This window comes from Olea europaea, unplaced genomic scaffold, assembly GCF_002742605.1.
Source record: "Olea europaea var. sylvestris unplaced genomic scaffold, O_europaea_v1 scaffold852, whole genome shotgun sequence".
Lineage (NCBI taxonomy): Eukaryota > Viridiplantae > Streptophyta > Magnoliopsida > Lamiales > Oleaceae > Olea > Olea europaea.
In genome coordinates this window covers 211,739-225,688 of record NW_019266968.1, presented here as the reverse complement: position 1 = coordinate 225,688, position 13,950 = coordinate 211,739, and the positions used below count along the sequence as shown (strand labels likewise).

Genomic DNA, 13,950 nt, shown 5'->3' with positions numbered 1-13,950 from the left:
CACTTTGAATAATGCCTTATTTAGTTTGTTTAGATTGACTTTGCACCACTGCTCGTTATTCCTTCCAATTTTTACCTTGCCCTTTTCAACATATATAACTTGCATCCACTTAATTCAAATTTAATTATATATACTTTTATCTTTTCATCGACCTTAATAAAAAATTCAAAGCTCTACTCATCCCAATTTTAAGATGCTGTAACCGCGAGATGATAAGATGTTTTGAAAAAAGTGTTAATGGAGAATTAAGATGCTATTGGTGAGATTTAAATTAATTTTTTAATATGCGTGATTAAAATTAATTGTCGACTTTAATTTGAGATTTTAATTTGATTTAATCTACACTAAACAGAGTAATTGAAGAGACATTGAAGTTAGTGACCAACTGATATTTCAGGGAAGGTGACCATAAATGATATTATTAAACCTCTCCTCCAGGCCGTAATAACTTTTGAACCATGGTTAAATCAGCCTATATATAGCAACCCGAAACGCTTCACACGTCCCGCCAAATCATTTTACCCCTTCTCATTTCAAATTCATAACAATCTCATCTCCAAATTATTCGATCACCTCTCTTCTCTTCAGAGTTTCAGTTCTCTCAAATTCAAAAAGTTGAGCTGAGAAGATTTGAAAATCTCACGTTACCATTTTCTCTCAGGTTTTAACGATTTTTACTGAAGTTTTTGTCTAATTCTTACAGATGCTAGCACAAAAGGTAAAGGAATCCGAGATCACAGAGCAGGACTCGCTTCTACTGGTAAATCAGTTGAATTATCTTCGTATAAATCATTGTTACTGTAGCTTTGATGTGATCGTTAATTTGTTTAGTTCACTTCGCACTTTGTTTTTGTGTTTCCAAATAAAATTACTGATACGATTTCAATGAATCGGTATCGGTTGAATTTTTGGTCAGCTAATTGATTTCAACCAACGACAATGATTTTTGATTGCCCATGGTTAATATTACAAGATAATTACACGAGTATTCATTTTAGTTTTGTCGCTTATTGATTAGTATTGGGGCACTCAGTAATGGTTGGATTTTCACTCGGCATCATTATATTTTGATATTAATCTATTCATTGTGTTCAATGTGATGTTAGAATTTGACTGCATCAACTGGTTTTCACTTATGAGATTTACTATTTCTCAACACCTGTTTGATTCTAGATTTATCAAATCGTGCTATTCTATCTTGGACACGATCTTAAATCTGGCTTTTTGAGATTTTTTTTGTTTCTCGATTTTCTCAATTCCAACTTATTACAGAGTTGAATATAATCTAAAAATCTGTTTCATGTGGGAAATCCAGCATTTTCATCTACACGTGAATGTCTTATGGTGGTCTTATATTGATGCTAGACGATAAAATTTCAGTGTAATAAACATCAACCTAAATTCCTGTGTATAACTGCGTGAGTTGCCTATTGAACTTGTGACAGCACCAGATTCTCATGAACAACTGATGAAATAAGAGCTGAAGCTTAGCATCATTCTGTAGATGTTCATGAGTTTAAAGTTGTCTGTTTCAAACATTTTTGAAACTTAAAAATGAGTGTCACTTCAATCTTTTGATTCCTTTGCAAGAAGTAAACTATGTTATCATCAGTACAGATTCTAAGGTTTTTTTTTTTTTTTTTTTGCTTTTTTTCTTTTTTTTTCCCCCCTAAATATTTCTTACACCTTACCAAACTAATGCTATCAAATTGATTGATTCTATACAGACGAGGAATCTGCTACGCATTGCTATATTTAACATTAGTTACATCAGAGGCTTATTCCCTGAGAAGTATTTCAATGATAAATCTGTTCCAGCCTTGGGTCAGTTTCCACTATGCCAATATTTTGAATTTTTTGGACTTAATATCAGCTGTTGAATTGGATCTATTGATCTTCTTATCATAAACAGAGATGAAGATTAAGAAGCTTATGCCTATGGATGCTGAGTCACGCAGATTAATTGACTGGATGGAGAAAGGCTTGCTATCAATTTAATAATAAGATGAAATTCTAAGTTAGAATTTTCTTTCCTCTCCCTCTGACTTTTGCTTTTTTTCTTTATTCTTAGGTGTACATGATGCTCTACAGAAGAAGTATTTGAGAACACTCTTGTTCTGTATCTGTGAAACAGTGGATGGGCCAATGATAGAGGAGTATGCATGTAAGTGTAAATTTCGTAATTGATCGTGGCAGTATGCTAGTGTTTCAGCAATCCAAGGGCCCTAACCAATATTTGGTAATTACGCGGAATAAATTGATTGAAAATCATTAGTTCCCCAAAAACAAAACATATCTGACTACATGATAATTGATAGTTTAGACAAGTTTCTTGTGCCATCAACATAGAAAAGTTTGCTGGTTAGTTGTATCAAATTTCAGTTAAGTATTATAGTCACTTTGCATGTAATGTTGTAGCATAGTCCTTTGGGTCTCCATTCTACAAACTAAAAGGTAATAAGTCACTATATGGTATCTCTATTGCAGTTTCCTTCAGTTACTCGAATTCTGATAGTCAAGAGGTATCGATGAACGTCAATCGCAAGGGTACAAAGAACGGAGTGTCATTCAACTGTAATTCCAACACAGAAATAACTCCCAGTCAAATGAGGTAGAAAAATTCATACAATTTCATCTAGTTTTTCCGCAGTCTAATGTTAGTTGGATTTCCAAATGAAACCAAATACTGAGTCTTGGTCCAAGTGTTGCTTTCAGGAGTTCTGCTTGTAAAATGGTCCGCACATTAATTCAGCTCATGAGAACTTTGGATAAGATGCCAGAGGAGGTAACACTTCCTGAAATAGAGAATCTTGCTTATGGTACTTCTGGTTTGTTGTTGATGGTAACTCAATGTGTTCTAATCTGTCCAGCGTACTATACTGATGAAGCTACTATACTACGATGATGTCACGGTATGACCTTCACTTACGTCAGCCCACTTCATTTTCATTTACACTTGAAATGTTAATTGCGAAGATATATCAATTAGAAAGTAATGCAATTCTTAAAACACTGAATTTCTTTTGTTAAAAAAAAAAGAAAAAGAAAAAGTAATGCAATTCTTAAAAAACTGATTTTCATTAGTTAAAAAAAAAAAATAGTAAAAAAATATCCGATTCTCATGATATAAAGCACTTCAAATAATTAAATAGAAGAACAGAACCTCTTTTATTTTTAACTTCTTCAGTTTTGTGTCATTTGAAAGTACTAACCAAATCCTTTAAAATCCATCCCATTAGAAATGCAGTCTGTATAAATTTTAATGTGCTGCAATTGAAAATGCTAGGCTTTTTTTAGTCGGCACTTGTTCCCTCCTGTAAAGCGATTGATGTGATTGTTTAAGTACTAGTGTCATGATATGCGCAATGTAGTTTTCAGTTTTCAGTTTTGAGACTTCTGAATGTGAATTAATGCAGAGCATTGATTATCCTCTATAATTGTAGAAATTAACATTTCAGATTTGGGGTTGTAACCCTTTCAGTTAGTCAAATTCTGCATTGTGTAATATTCACCTCAAAAATCAGTTAATAACATTATTCCAACGTGCTTCCCAACATTGCAGCCCTTGGATTATGAGCCTCCCTTCTTCAGAGGCTGTATAGAAGAGGAAGCTCATAATCCATGGACTAGAAGTCCCTTGAAAATGGAGGTTGGCAATGTCAACAGCAAGCACTTCGTATTGGCTCTTAAGGTAAGGGGAATTTACAGGATCTGCAAGATTCTTATGTCTTTAGTCAATTGTGATCAACTTTTTTACTTGTATTCTGTGCAGGTTAAGAGTGTGCTCGATCCCTGTCAGGATGAGAATGATGACTATAAAGATGATGTAAGCTTGGGTTCTGATTCTCCCAAAAGAGATGAAAATAGTGAATCTGATAGCGAGGTAAAGTGTAAACGCTTCTAAGTATGGTCTTATTCACTTTGCGTACTTGTAAATACTCAATAGGATCAAACTTAATTGAACTTAACAAAATCTTTTGAAAATTAACTTCATATTTCAGACCGGCAATTCAGATGATCAATACATGGTGGCTCAAGTTGGTAATTCAAGTTGTCTTGCCTTGTCTCCTTTTGTCTTATCTCCTTTTATAAATTTGTTTCCACTACTTTCTCAAGTTACATGATTCCTATCGTTTTTCTTTTCATAGGCAAGAAACAGATTCGTGAAGGTAACACCGCAGTTGATGAAGGTATCAGTCTAGTTGCATCAACCATTCGAAGGATTTCTTTACTGATGAGCTTAGAGAAAAATCTGATGTACATTACTTTTAATTGCAGATGATACTCAGGACCCTGAAGAAGATGCACAACAGTTGGGGCGTGTAAAGGACTGGATCAGATCATATCACCTTGATACTGTCGAGCTCACAGATGTGATCTCTAATTTCCCTGACCTCTCAGTGGTAAAAGACCTATTACGCAATTGTCCCTTGCTAATATAAATTGTTTCCATGTAAAGTTCGATTGGATCTTTGCTGCATTTATATTATGACTAATGTTGCAATTTGACGGATGCAGATTATGATTGAAGGTAATTGGACGTTGTCAGGTTAAAACTGATCAAACAAGATCCTAATACTATACTTTTGAGCAATTGTGAATTGTTTCTACTGGTACAGAAATTATGGACAAGCTGGTTAAAGAAGGTGTTATTACTAAAGCTGGTGCAGAAAGTTATAACATTAACAAGCAAAAGGTTTGCTGAGATTTTTCCTGCTTTTTGTTATTATTCTTGTTACGATCTTTTCTTATTCGACAAATTTAATCTCAGAAATTCGACTATGAGTTTGATGCTGTGAAAGAAGAAATGGAAGGTCAAATAATGGCCAATGATGGCAAAACTGAGGTTATGGGTGTCGATCACATGTACATGAAGGTAAATCTTTTCATCGATTTAAAATTTCACTCAAATTCAGTCTGCTGATTGCTTGTATCTTTTCAGACTGTGTGTATGTATCCCGCTATCCCTTATCTATGGTTGAGTTCATTTAATACTGGATACCTGTTTGATGGGTTCTTATAATTAAAGAATTTCAGATTCTTCAGAATTTCTTCACGTAGCATATTTATACCTCTGGGTCTTGAACTCAGGCTTTATATCATGCTCTTCCGATGAAGTACATATCGGTGGCAAAACTTCAGAGCAAGCTTGAAGGTGAAGCAAACCTGACTATTGTTCGTAAGCTTATCGATAAAATGACCAGGGATGGCTTTGTTGAGGCCAAGGGCAACCGCAGACTAGGTAAATATAACTATAAGAGATGAGGATTTAATAATTGAAGAAGAAATTGCAATTTACAATTTGCGTTTGTTACAGGCAAGCGTGTGATCCACTCCGATCTTACTAAGAAAAAACTGATGGAAGTCAAGAAGGCCCTCATGGGCACAGAAGACATGGTACAATCATTACGATTCAAAATTGATTCTATTGGCTACTTAAACAATCAAGAAAACGTTTAATAGATTCTCATTTTGAAACTAATCAGGCTCTGGACGCAAACGAATTAGTTAACAAGCTCTACAATCCACCACTTAACACTACTGGTACTGAATCTGATTATCTCCTTTTTCGAACATCAAACCATAGTCAATCTTGTAATTCCATTGTTATATTTGAAACTTGAGATCTTTGTTACTATTCAGGGAACAATCACAAGGACTTATCCACCTGTGGTGTCCTTCACTCAATTGGATCAGATCGCACCTGCACAAGAGGCAGATCTGACGGACTCCAGAATGAATCTATGAGAAGTGAGCAGACTGTCTCAAGGAAAAGAGAGCTCGGAAACACTCCTACAAGCAGAGCTGAGGTAAGTCCAGTGACTTTGATCAGATCATAGTTAAATTCTCTCCATTGATTCTGTAATATAAAGTTGTATTACGATGTTCTGCAGCCAGTAGCTTCGAGAGAAAGCTTTATACCCGGAGTCGAAGATGGCAGAGCTAACGGAAAAGCTAATATCTGTGAGGAGATGGACACAGTTATGTCCACTCAAGACAAACGTTCTAGAAAAGCAAGCTTGGTATGCTTCAAAATCTTTGTCCCAGTTTAACTGTGGCCAGACCTTGTTCTGGCATTGATTAAATTTGTTGTGGATTTTGTATTTTCAGGTCAAAGAGCCCATCCTCCAGTACGCAAAGCGCCAGAAATCTCAAGCTGTCTGAAAATTCACCATTGCTTGGTTATCAATTTTCAAAATTTTTTTGCAGTCTATTGGCACCTTAACTAATCTGTAGCCGTAATGACATTTCATACTCGAACGATTCCCCCTAACAGTACTTAAACTGATAATATAGACGTTGGATAGCCCTCGAATGTACGTAGATAGCCATATAATTGAATGAGATATGTATACTTGACTGATATCTGGCCAATTGTGATATTATGAAACGAGAATATATATATGCAGGAGTTTATTGTGGCACTATGTGGATATCTTTTGGTTATTCTGATGTGGGTGTTGTATTCTTCTCTGCTTATATGAATTCCATCTTATAGGCCAAAAAGAAAGATGAAAATGATCCTTATCATCATTTGAACGATATATACTTTATGGAAGTCTAACTTGGGTTTATTTGGTTCTCCCAAACGTTTATGCAAATTTATTCCAAACCTATTCTTTTGGTTGTTTTTGCAGCAACAATTAACACTATTCTTAAACAAATATAATTACTTTCTTTCAGTGCATTTGTTAGTATGCGTTCATGTATCATATCAAGCTCAAGTTGAATTTGTTTGATAAAGTAGACACCCATTGGAGTCGCAATTTGCATTGCTTTCATTATTGTCTGAAAAATAGATATCCCCTTTGAAACTGTATAAAATTCGAAAAGATTATTTAAAAAGAAAAAAGAAATTGATTAAAATGTTCACAAATGCCAAAACTGCAGTAACATTAAAAGAATAGAACAAATGAAAGAATATATTTAGGTTATATTTGAGCCACATTTTTTGAAAAAAATATATTTTTAAACAGTGATTTGACATTATTTTAACAATACATTCTTCAATAAAATAATATTACACGCAAATTCAAAAATTTCCTTATTTTTTAACTACATATTTCTTATATCAATACACTATTCACAAATGGATTATTATGAAAATAATGTAGCTCAAGATAAACATTCCCAATCTTAACACTTGCGGCTCAAATCATGTTTGGCTAAATTTAAGCTATGTAGAAAGTTATTTATTTTTTATGATCGTAGAAAATAATTTTTACTTATTTTAAGTTACTTAAAAGTAATTTTTGGAGCTCAGCTAAGCATACAAGCTTCTTCCAGAAAGCTCTTCTGTTCCCTTGTATAGAATAATGCTAGATAATCATGCTACAGATGTCACATCCGCTCCTCATAAGTGTATATTATTATCTGCAAACTAGGGATGGCAGTTTTCCCCTCCCCCCCCGCCCCGTTCCCCGTCCTGAACCCGCCCCACTGCCATCCCTACTGCAAACTTAGAATGCAGACACTGATGCTCAAATAAGTCCAAAAAGGATAGTAAAGTGAATTGAGTGAGGAAGTGGCAAAGAGGGGATCATAATTTGGAATCGGGTTTGTATGTTTTTGAGAGAATTCCAAATTGTTCATTATCCTTGAATGACACTAAGTGTGAGTATTTATAGGATAGGGAAAGGAATGAAACTATTTGACATGTTGCCTCATTCCAACGGCTCACTGCCCCCCGCCCCGTTCCCCGTCCTGAACCCGCCCCACTGCCATCCCTACTGCAAACTTAGAATGCAGACACTGATGCTCAAATAAGTCCAAAAAGGATAGTAAAGTGAATTGAGTGAGGAAGTGGCAAAGAGGGGAACATAATTTGGAATCGGGTTTGTATGTTTTTGAGAGAATTCCAAATTGTTCATTATCCTTGAATGACACTAAGTGTGAGTATTTATAGGATAGGGAAAGGAATGAAACTATTTGACATGTTGCCTCATTCCAACGGCTCACTGTCCATCACATCACAATATCTTGTCCTTGACATCAATAGGTCCGCAACCATGCATGCTGTCATAGGCAACTAAAAGAATATCTACACTCAACTGTCAGTGTAGATAACATCAAATTATCTCCATAAGTTAGAACTGCACTTTACATAAGCGTTGAGAGTTGGCTTCCATGCCAGGGGTGGACCCAGGAACATAATTCAGCGAAGAGGAGATAGAATTATGTAAAATTTATGGGTTAAAATTTTGTACTAAAAATGAAAGGCCTACTTTGTAAATGTAAAAATGAGGGTCCGCCCCTGTTCCATGCAGACCATGTTATGCCGTTAAGCATTACATATCCAAGGCATTGGTATGTGGAACATATGCTATCGCCTCGGAAAGCACTTAGGTGGCATCCTTGCTTAGCTTCACGCGTCTTGCAATGTAGGCAAAGGAATAAAGATATTTTGATTTGGATGGTGTTAATCATGTTATGTTTTCATTGGTTTAAATTTTGAATTCCGGTTTGTGGTTGATTTTCAACCTCTTAACGTGTTTATTGATGATTTGTGGATGTTATAGGATTCATTTGCTTCGGGTTGAATTCCAATATCTTTGGTTAAAATATTTGAAATGTTCTTTTCCTTCCTATCCGGGGAACCTTGAGAATACAATTTACTGAAGAAAACATAACATTTAATAGAATGGGAAACTTCTTATTCCACTATTATTACAGAGGACTCTTGAATTCAGAAATGAAAGAATTGAATAATGTTTTAGTTACTCCAGGAAGTGAATATATTTCGATCTCATTCCTTTGGTTTCTCATATTTGAATTCCTACGTCTTTAGATCCATTGAACATTTTCTTTCGTTATTGTTCCTTTGTTTTCTTTTTGTTCTTTAATTTGTAGGCTTGAATAAATGCATATGAGCTTGTTGAAATGTCATTGCGGCATGGTGTCTTACTTCTAACATCACACAAGTTGTACATATTTTATATTATTATGGGTTGTTTCGTAACAAATATTAGATAGCGTATTGAGAAAGAAAAATAAGTACAAATTTTCTCAAATATGTAGTACATTCTGTTGTATTATGGCTTCTCTGTTCACATAAATTTCCCCGTTCTTTCTAATTCATTTTCTTGTGCAAGTTGGATGAAGGAATTTAGAAATTTGACCCAATTAGTTGTCAAGAAAACATCCAAGTTAGAAGAGAAAATTAAGGTTGGTGCAGCCCTTTCCCGCGCTTGGAGCCTGGGACGATTGTTTTGCATTTTACATTTTGCCATGAGCCAATTGGCCATTGTGTGGTACAAATCTGGCCTTCCATGGAGTGACAGAAATGGCTGTTCTGACAGTTACATATTGGTCCGAGAAGTACTGAAAAAATGATCAAAGCATATAAGCAGGTTGAGAAGTGAAAGTGAATTAGACGGAATAGAATAGAAGCAGCATATCATGTTTATTGTGTGGAAGGCTTTCGATTTGTCTTCTTTGTAGCATTATACAATGGAATTTTGCTTGGCATATTGGCTTAAACAATAGTACATGTGTTCATGAAAATATATTTTGATTTAAACCACCGCAAGTTTACGGTTCGCAACAAGTAATAAAGTGAAATTTAGAGTTCCGAATATCGTCCCATAGAGATTGAGTTAATTAAATTTTACCTATCTCGACCTTAATTGAAATCTATTTTGTCAAACTTGATTTGTTGTAACTAAATTTAATCCTACTTAGACTAAATATGCAAATATGTATGATTTGAATGAACTAAAATGCAAAGTAAATGTGTTGAATGCAAGTTGATGTACTCGATAAATATGAAGCGCACTAGGATCACGAATCCCCAAGCAATGCTCACCTTCAACCCTAGTCCACAATTTGACAACACGTTGAATTTTTGAAGAATCAATGCTCCTAAGTCTATCTACCAGCCTATATCTCTATGACGGATGCTAGTATACAAGAATGCATATGATTTTGTGAGCACTTAAAGATTCACGTAAGGCATAGAGGTATATCTCTATCTCCTATCGGACCCTACGATGATTTATACCCAGTCGACCTTATTCCTCTTTTCTCGAATGCATGAAATAAGTCGACACACTCACACAATTACGTGTACATAATCATGAAAAAAAATAATTGCATATAAACCATTCAAATTCAAATAACGTATCAAATTGTCAATAATGTAAAACTAGAAATAAAAATATTACGTAACATGGTTCATCGTTCTCCTAGTACAAATAAATTTAGCATAACATGATGGGAAGATGAAAACAAATTGAATAATAAAGAAAAGACATCACCAATTTAAATCTTGAATTGAATCCTTGCGTCTTGATATCAATCTCCATGTTCTTGCCTTGTTCTCTCCTCTAAAAACCCTTATGAATGTGTTATAATGCGTCTTCCCCCTTTAGGGAGGGCCTTAGGGTTTTAAAATACTTTCCAAGATTTCTTTCCATAAGAATTTCAGTTAGAATAGAAAATCAGAATTTTTTCACTATGAACAATCGCCTAGGCTAACTTTTTTGCCTCGATAATTGTTCCTTGATGTTAGACAATCGTCCACCCTAAATGACTAGGCAATCGCCCAGTTATAAAAACTTCCAAATGTTGATTTTTGATCCTCAAATTCAATTCTTGATTCTTTTATATCCTTTCTCTCTCTTTTTTTTTCCTCCCAATACTTCAAGTTCTTACTAAATTTGTCCTTAAGTTTTCACATCGTTGTTTCTACTCTCGGTTCACATTGATTATTTGCACTTTGGTCCTTTTTCTTCTATTTTCTCTTGAATTCTATCATATCCATCAATATAGTCGTATAAAACGAAATTATTCAGAATTAAGCTATAATTCAAATATTTTTATCAACAATTTGTCATGTTTTGTGGGCAAAATAAGTGTGTAAAAAATGCACTTATTAAACCCTCAAACTTGAACTATTGTTTGTCTTCAAACAAGATAGTGACTTAACTCAATACAAAATATGATTTGACAACCTGTCGTGTCTCAAGATTGGAATTCAGTAATCAACACAAGAAACAGTTTCAATAATGCATAAATGAAATCAACTTACTTGTCAGATGCATAACTCAACGTATGTGTGTCAACTCATGTCAACATATCAAGCTTATGATTGGTTTATTCCCCACTTATAGTAGTCAAATATACCATTTCTTTGCTCGAGAGATGTACATCCCCCAAGCTCATTTTTTTCATTCAATCATCTCGGGAGATTATCCCTTTTTAATGGCCTATTATGCAGAAGTAATGAGCCTAGTAGAGGTTGGATTATCCTTTCCTTGTCAATTCAATTTAATGAGATATCCAACGATGAGCTGAGAAGATGCGAGCTTAATTTCCTTAATGAAAAAAGAGACGAATCCTACGTAAAACTAGTGCATGTCAAAGGAAAATGACTCGTTTCTATAACGCAAGAGTTAACAAAAAGTCCATTCGTGTAAACAATCTAGTGTTTCAGAGGGTTTTCCTACTTTTCAAAGAACCAGGAGTAGGGGCATTGGGTCTAAATTGGGAGGGTCCATACCGCATCAGGGAAAAACTGCGACCCTGTTCTTATTTGATAGAAGACATGGATGGAAAAGTGCAACCTCGCCCATGGAACATTGAGCATCTTAGGGTTTTATCATTAGCAAATATACATTACAGCTGGAAGTTTTTTCCCATCCCCTGTAAATACTTTTGAATGTGAATAAATAAAACGACATTTCATTTAAAAGTACTGAAGCAGAAGCCCTTATATGGATGAAACATTGACCATGTGGGGAAGCGTGAGTTCCTCGGAGAAGAGGATTAGATCTCAAAAGGGATTACAACATTGATTCTCTGAGATGTACAGAACATACCTACATTGTTAAAGCTGAATATCAGAGAGAAGTCACTACATGGATAAACCATCCACCATATAGGGAAGTGTGTATGCCTCAAAGAAGAGGATCGAATCATAAAAGATATTCTCTTATTGATTATTCGAGGTGTACAACACATGCCTCTCTTGACGTAGCCAAACCTAAGGGAAGAATCTCCTACATGGATAAATCGGATCCCAAAAGGGATAATCCATTATTCTTCGAGGCGTACAACACATACCTCCCGCAATGAAGCTGAACATTAAGGGTGAAGCCCTTACATGGATGAACACCATGTAGGAAAGTGTGAGCACCTCGGAAAGGAGGATTAGATCCTAGAAGGGATTACCTCATTGCTTCTTCGAGGCGTACAACACATGCCTCCTTTGATGAAGCTGAACATCATGAGAGAAGCCACTACATGAATAAACCATCCACCATGTAGGAAAGTGTAAGAACCTCGAAGAAGAGGATTGGATTCTAAAAGAGATTTCCTCATTAATATTCTAAAGCGTACAGTACATGCATCCCTTGATGAAGCTGAATGTAAGGGGATAATAAGAGTACTGAAAAATGTGGGGTTCCATATGTTCTTAATGCACGACATTTGAAATGCATAAAATAATAGTCGCCTTTGAAGGCTGTCATATTAGATACAATTTGAATGAAATTATCTAAGTTGTAAGAAAATTTGTACAAATGTGGGTCCGAGCCATTTTTACAAGAAATGGAACCCAAATCCTACATGATGTTGAAGTGGCTAGGAGTCAGTGCCTCAGTTGTAGGTACCTCAACAACTGGAGCTTCTTGGCTTGAAGTTTCATCCTTAAGAGCGTCCTCTTGGTCCACTTCTATTTCGACTTCAGCTGTGTCATCAACAGGAGTCTGAGACACCTCCCTTCCAACAATTCTGCCCTTAGGTCAGCATCATTGAGTCCTAGATATAGCTCCTCCACCGTATTTAATACCTCGACGTAGGCAAACCTCCTCCAATAGGCATCAAAACGCTAGTACTCTTTCGTCAAATGAAAGTTGGCAAAGTATTCCTTCACTACCTTCTAACCTCCCTTTTGAGCACTAGCTTTAGCCCAATCTGCATTCTCCACAGGGTGATTCATTTGTATCTCATAAAAGTGGTTTGCATCCTTGAGCCCAACATTTTCCAAGTTGGCCTTTACCAAAGCTTCGGTCGTCAGCTTCTATGATTTCTTTATTAAGGAAGACACTTTGTACTAGGATTCATGAATTTTTTTCTTCAGAGCTTCAATCTTCAATAATGCAAATTCCAGCCTAACAAGCTTTTTAGTTTACTGGGTCCTCAACTTCTTAGCCTCGACTATTATTCTTTTCATTTTCTCCTCTACCAAGGCTAGCTTATCAATAGACTCTTTGTTACACGTCTGGAGGTCCTTTAGCACCTCTTGGAAATTTAAAGCAACCTTAAAAGCCCTATAACTTTGACTCACCAGGGTTGCTATCGGATCTACCACGTCACAAGTGGATACATAAGTCCACCACCTATCAGTCCAAAACTTGTAGAAATTTACATAGTATCCTTGACTTCAGGTGGCAACATGTCCATCATTGCTGGGGCTATCTCTTCATCTTGCTCAGCCAAAAACCTATTGAATTTTCCCGAAGTCCTCTTCATCAGATCTTTCTTCTTTGGGGCCTCAGAGGCCTGCTCTACCTTTTTAGCAGCCTCTTCACAAACCTCCTTGGCCTTTTGTGTCTTTGCAACATTAAAGGAGGTTCACGTCAGCTTCAGAGGTGGGAAAGGTAGAATTTACTTCCCAATCAGGGTACTAATAGTGCCAAACTTCCCAGAGACATGGCTAGTGTCATGGGACAATTTTTTCTTTTTTTGAGGCTTCTGGAATTTCTTTTTGCCCTTGTCAACCTTATGGGCCGTCTTCTTATCTCTTCATTTAACATGTTCTTTGTTGAGGCATTCCAATGTTTCCTTCACATGCTTCGCCCCTGGACGATGGTTTGAAAGTGGGTTAATTTCCCAAATAGTCACTGAACTTTGCCAAAAAGTTCCCAAGAGGTCACCCAACTTCAAAGCTTCACTAAATAGTCACTAAACTTTGCAAAAAGTTCCTAGGATGTCACTAAACTTCAAAAC

At 35.8% G+C, this 13,950-nt stretch overlaps 1 protein-coding gene across 2 annotated transcripts; it reads left to right on the top strand.

Moving 5' to 3' along the window:
* Nucleotides 1–455: 455 nt before the first annotated feature.
* LOC111391872 (meiosis-specific protein ASY1-like) lies at nt 456–6,428 on the top strand. 2 transcript variants are annotated; one of them, XM_023017149.1, is made up of 20 exons: nt 456–760; nt 1,728–1,824; nt 1,913–2,164; nt 2,488–2,611; nt 2,716–2,785; nt 2,871–2,912; nt 3,563–3,691; nt 3,773–3,883; nt 4,002–4,041; nt 4,149–4,190; nt 4,279–4,403; nt 4,519–4,531; nt 4,620–4,696; nt 4,772–4,876; nt 5,092–5,242; nt 5,318–5,397; nt 5,487–5,544; nt 5,644–5,810; nt 5,895–6,023; nt 6,112–6,428. In XM_023017149.1, exons 3-20 carry the CDS (start codon nt 2,146–2,148, stop codon nt 6,163–6,165), a joined length of 1,536 nt encoding a protein of 511 aa, XP_022872917.1. In that variant the 5' UTR covers nt 456–760; nt 1,728–1,824; nt 1,913–2,145; the 3' UTR covers nt 6,166–6,428. The 2 variants fall into 2 exon arrangements, with proteins under 2 accessions (XP_022872917.1, XP_022872916.1); XM_023017148.1 differs by having other exon boundaries at nt 4,002–4,050.
* Nucleotides 6,429–13,950: the final 7,522 nt, after the last annotated feature.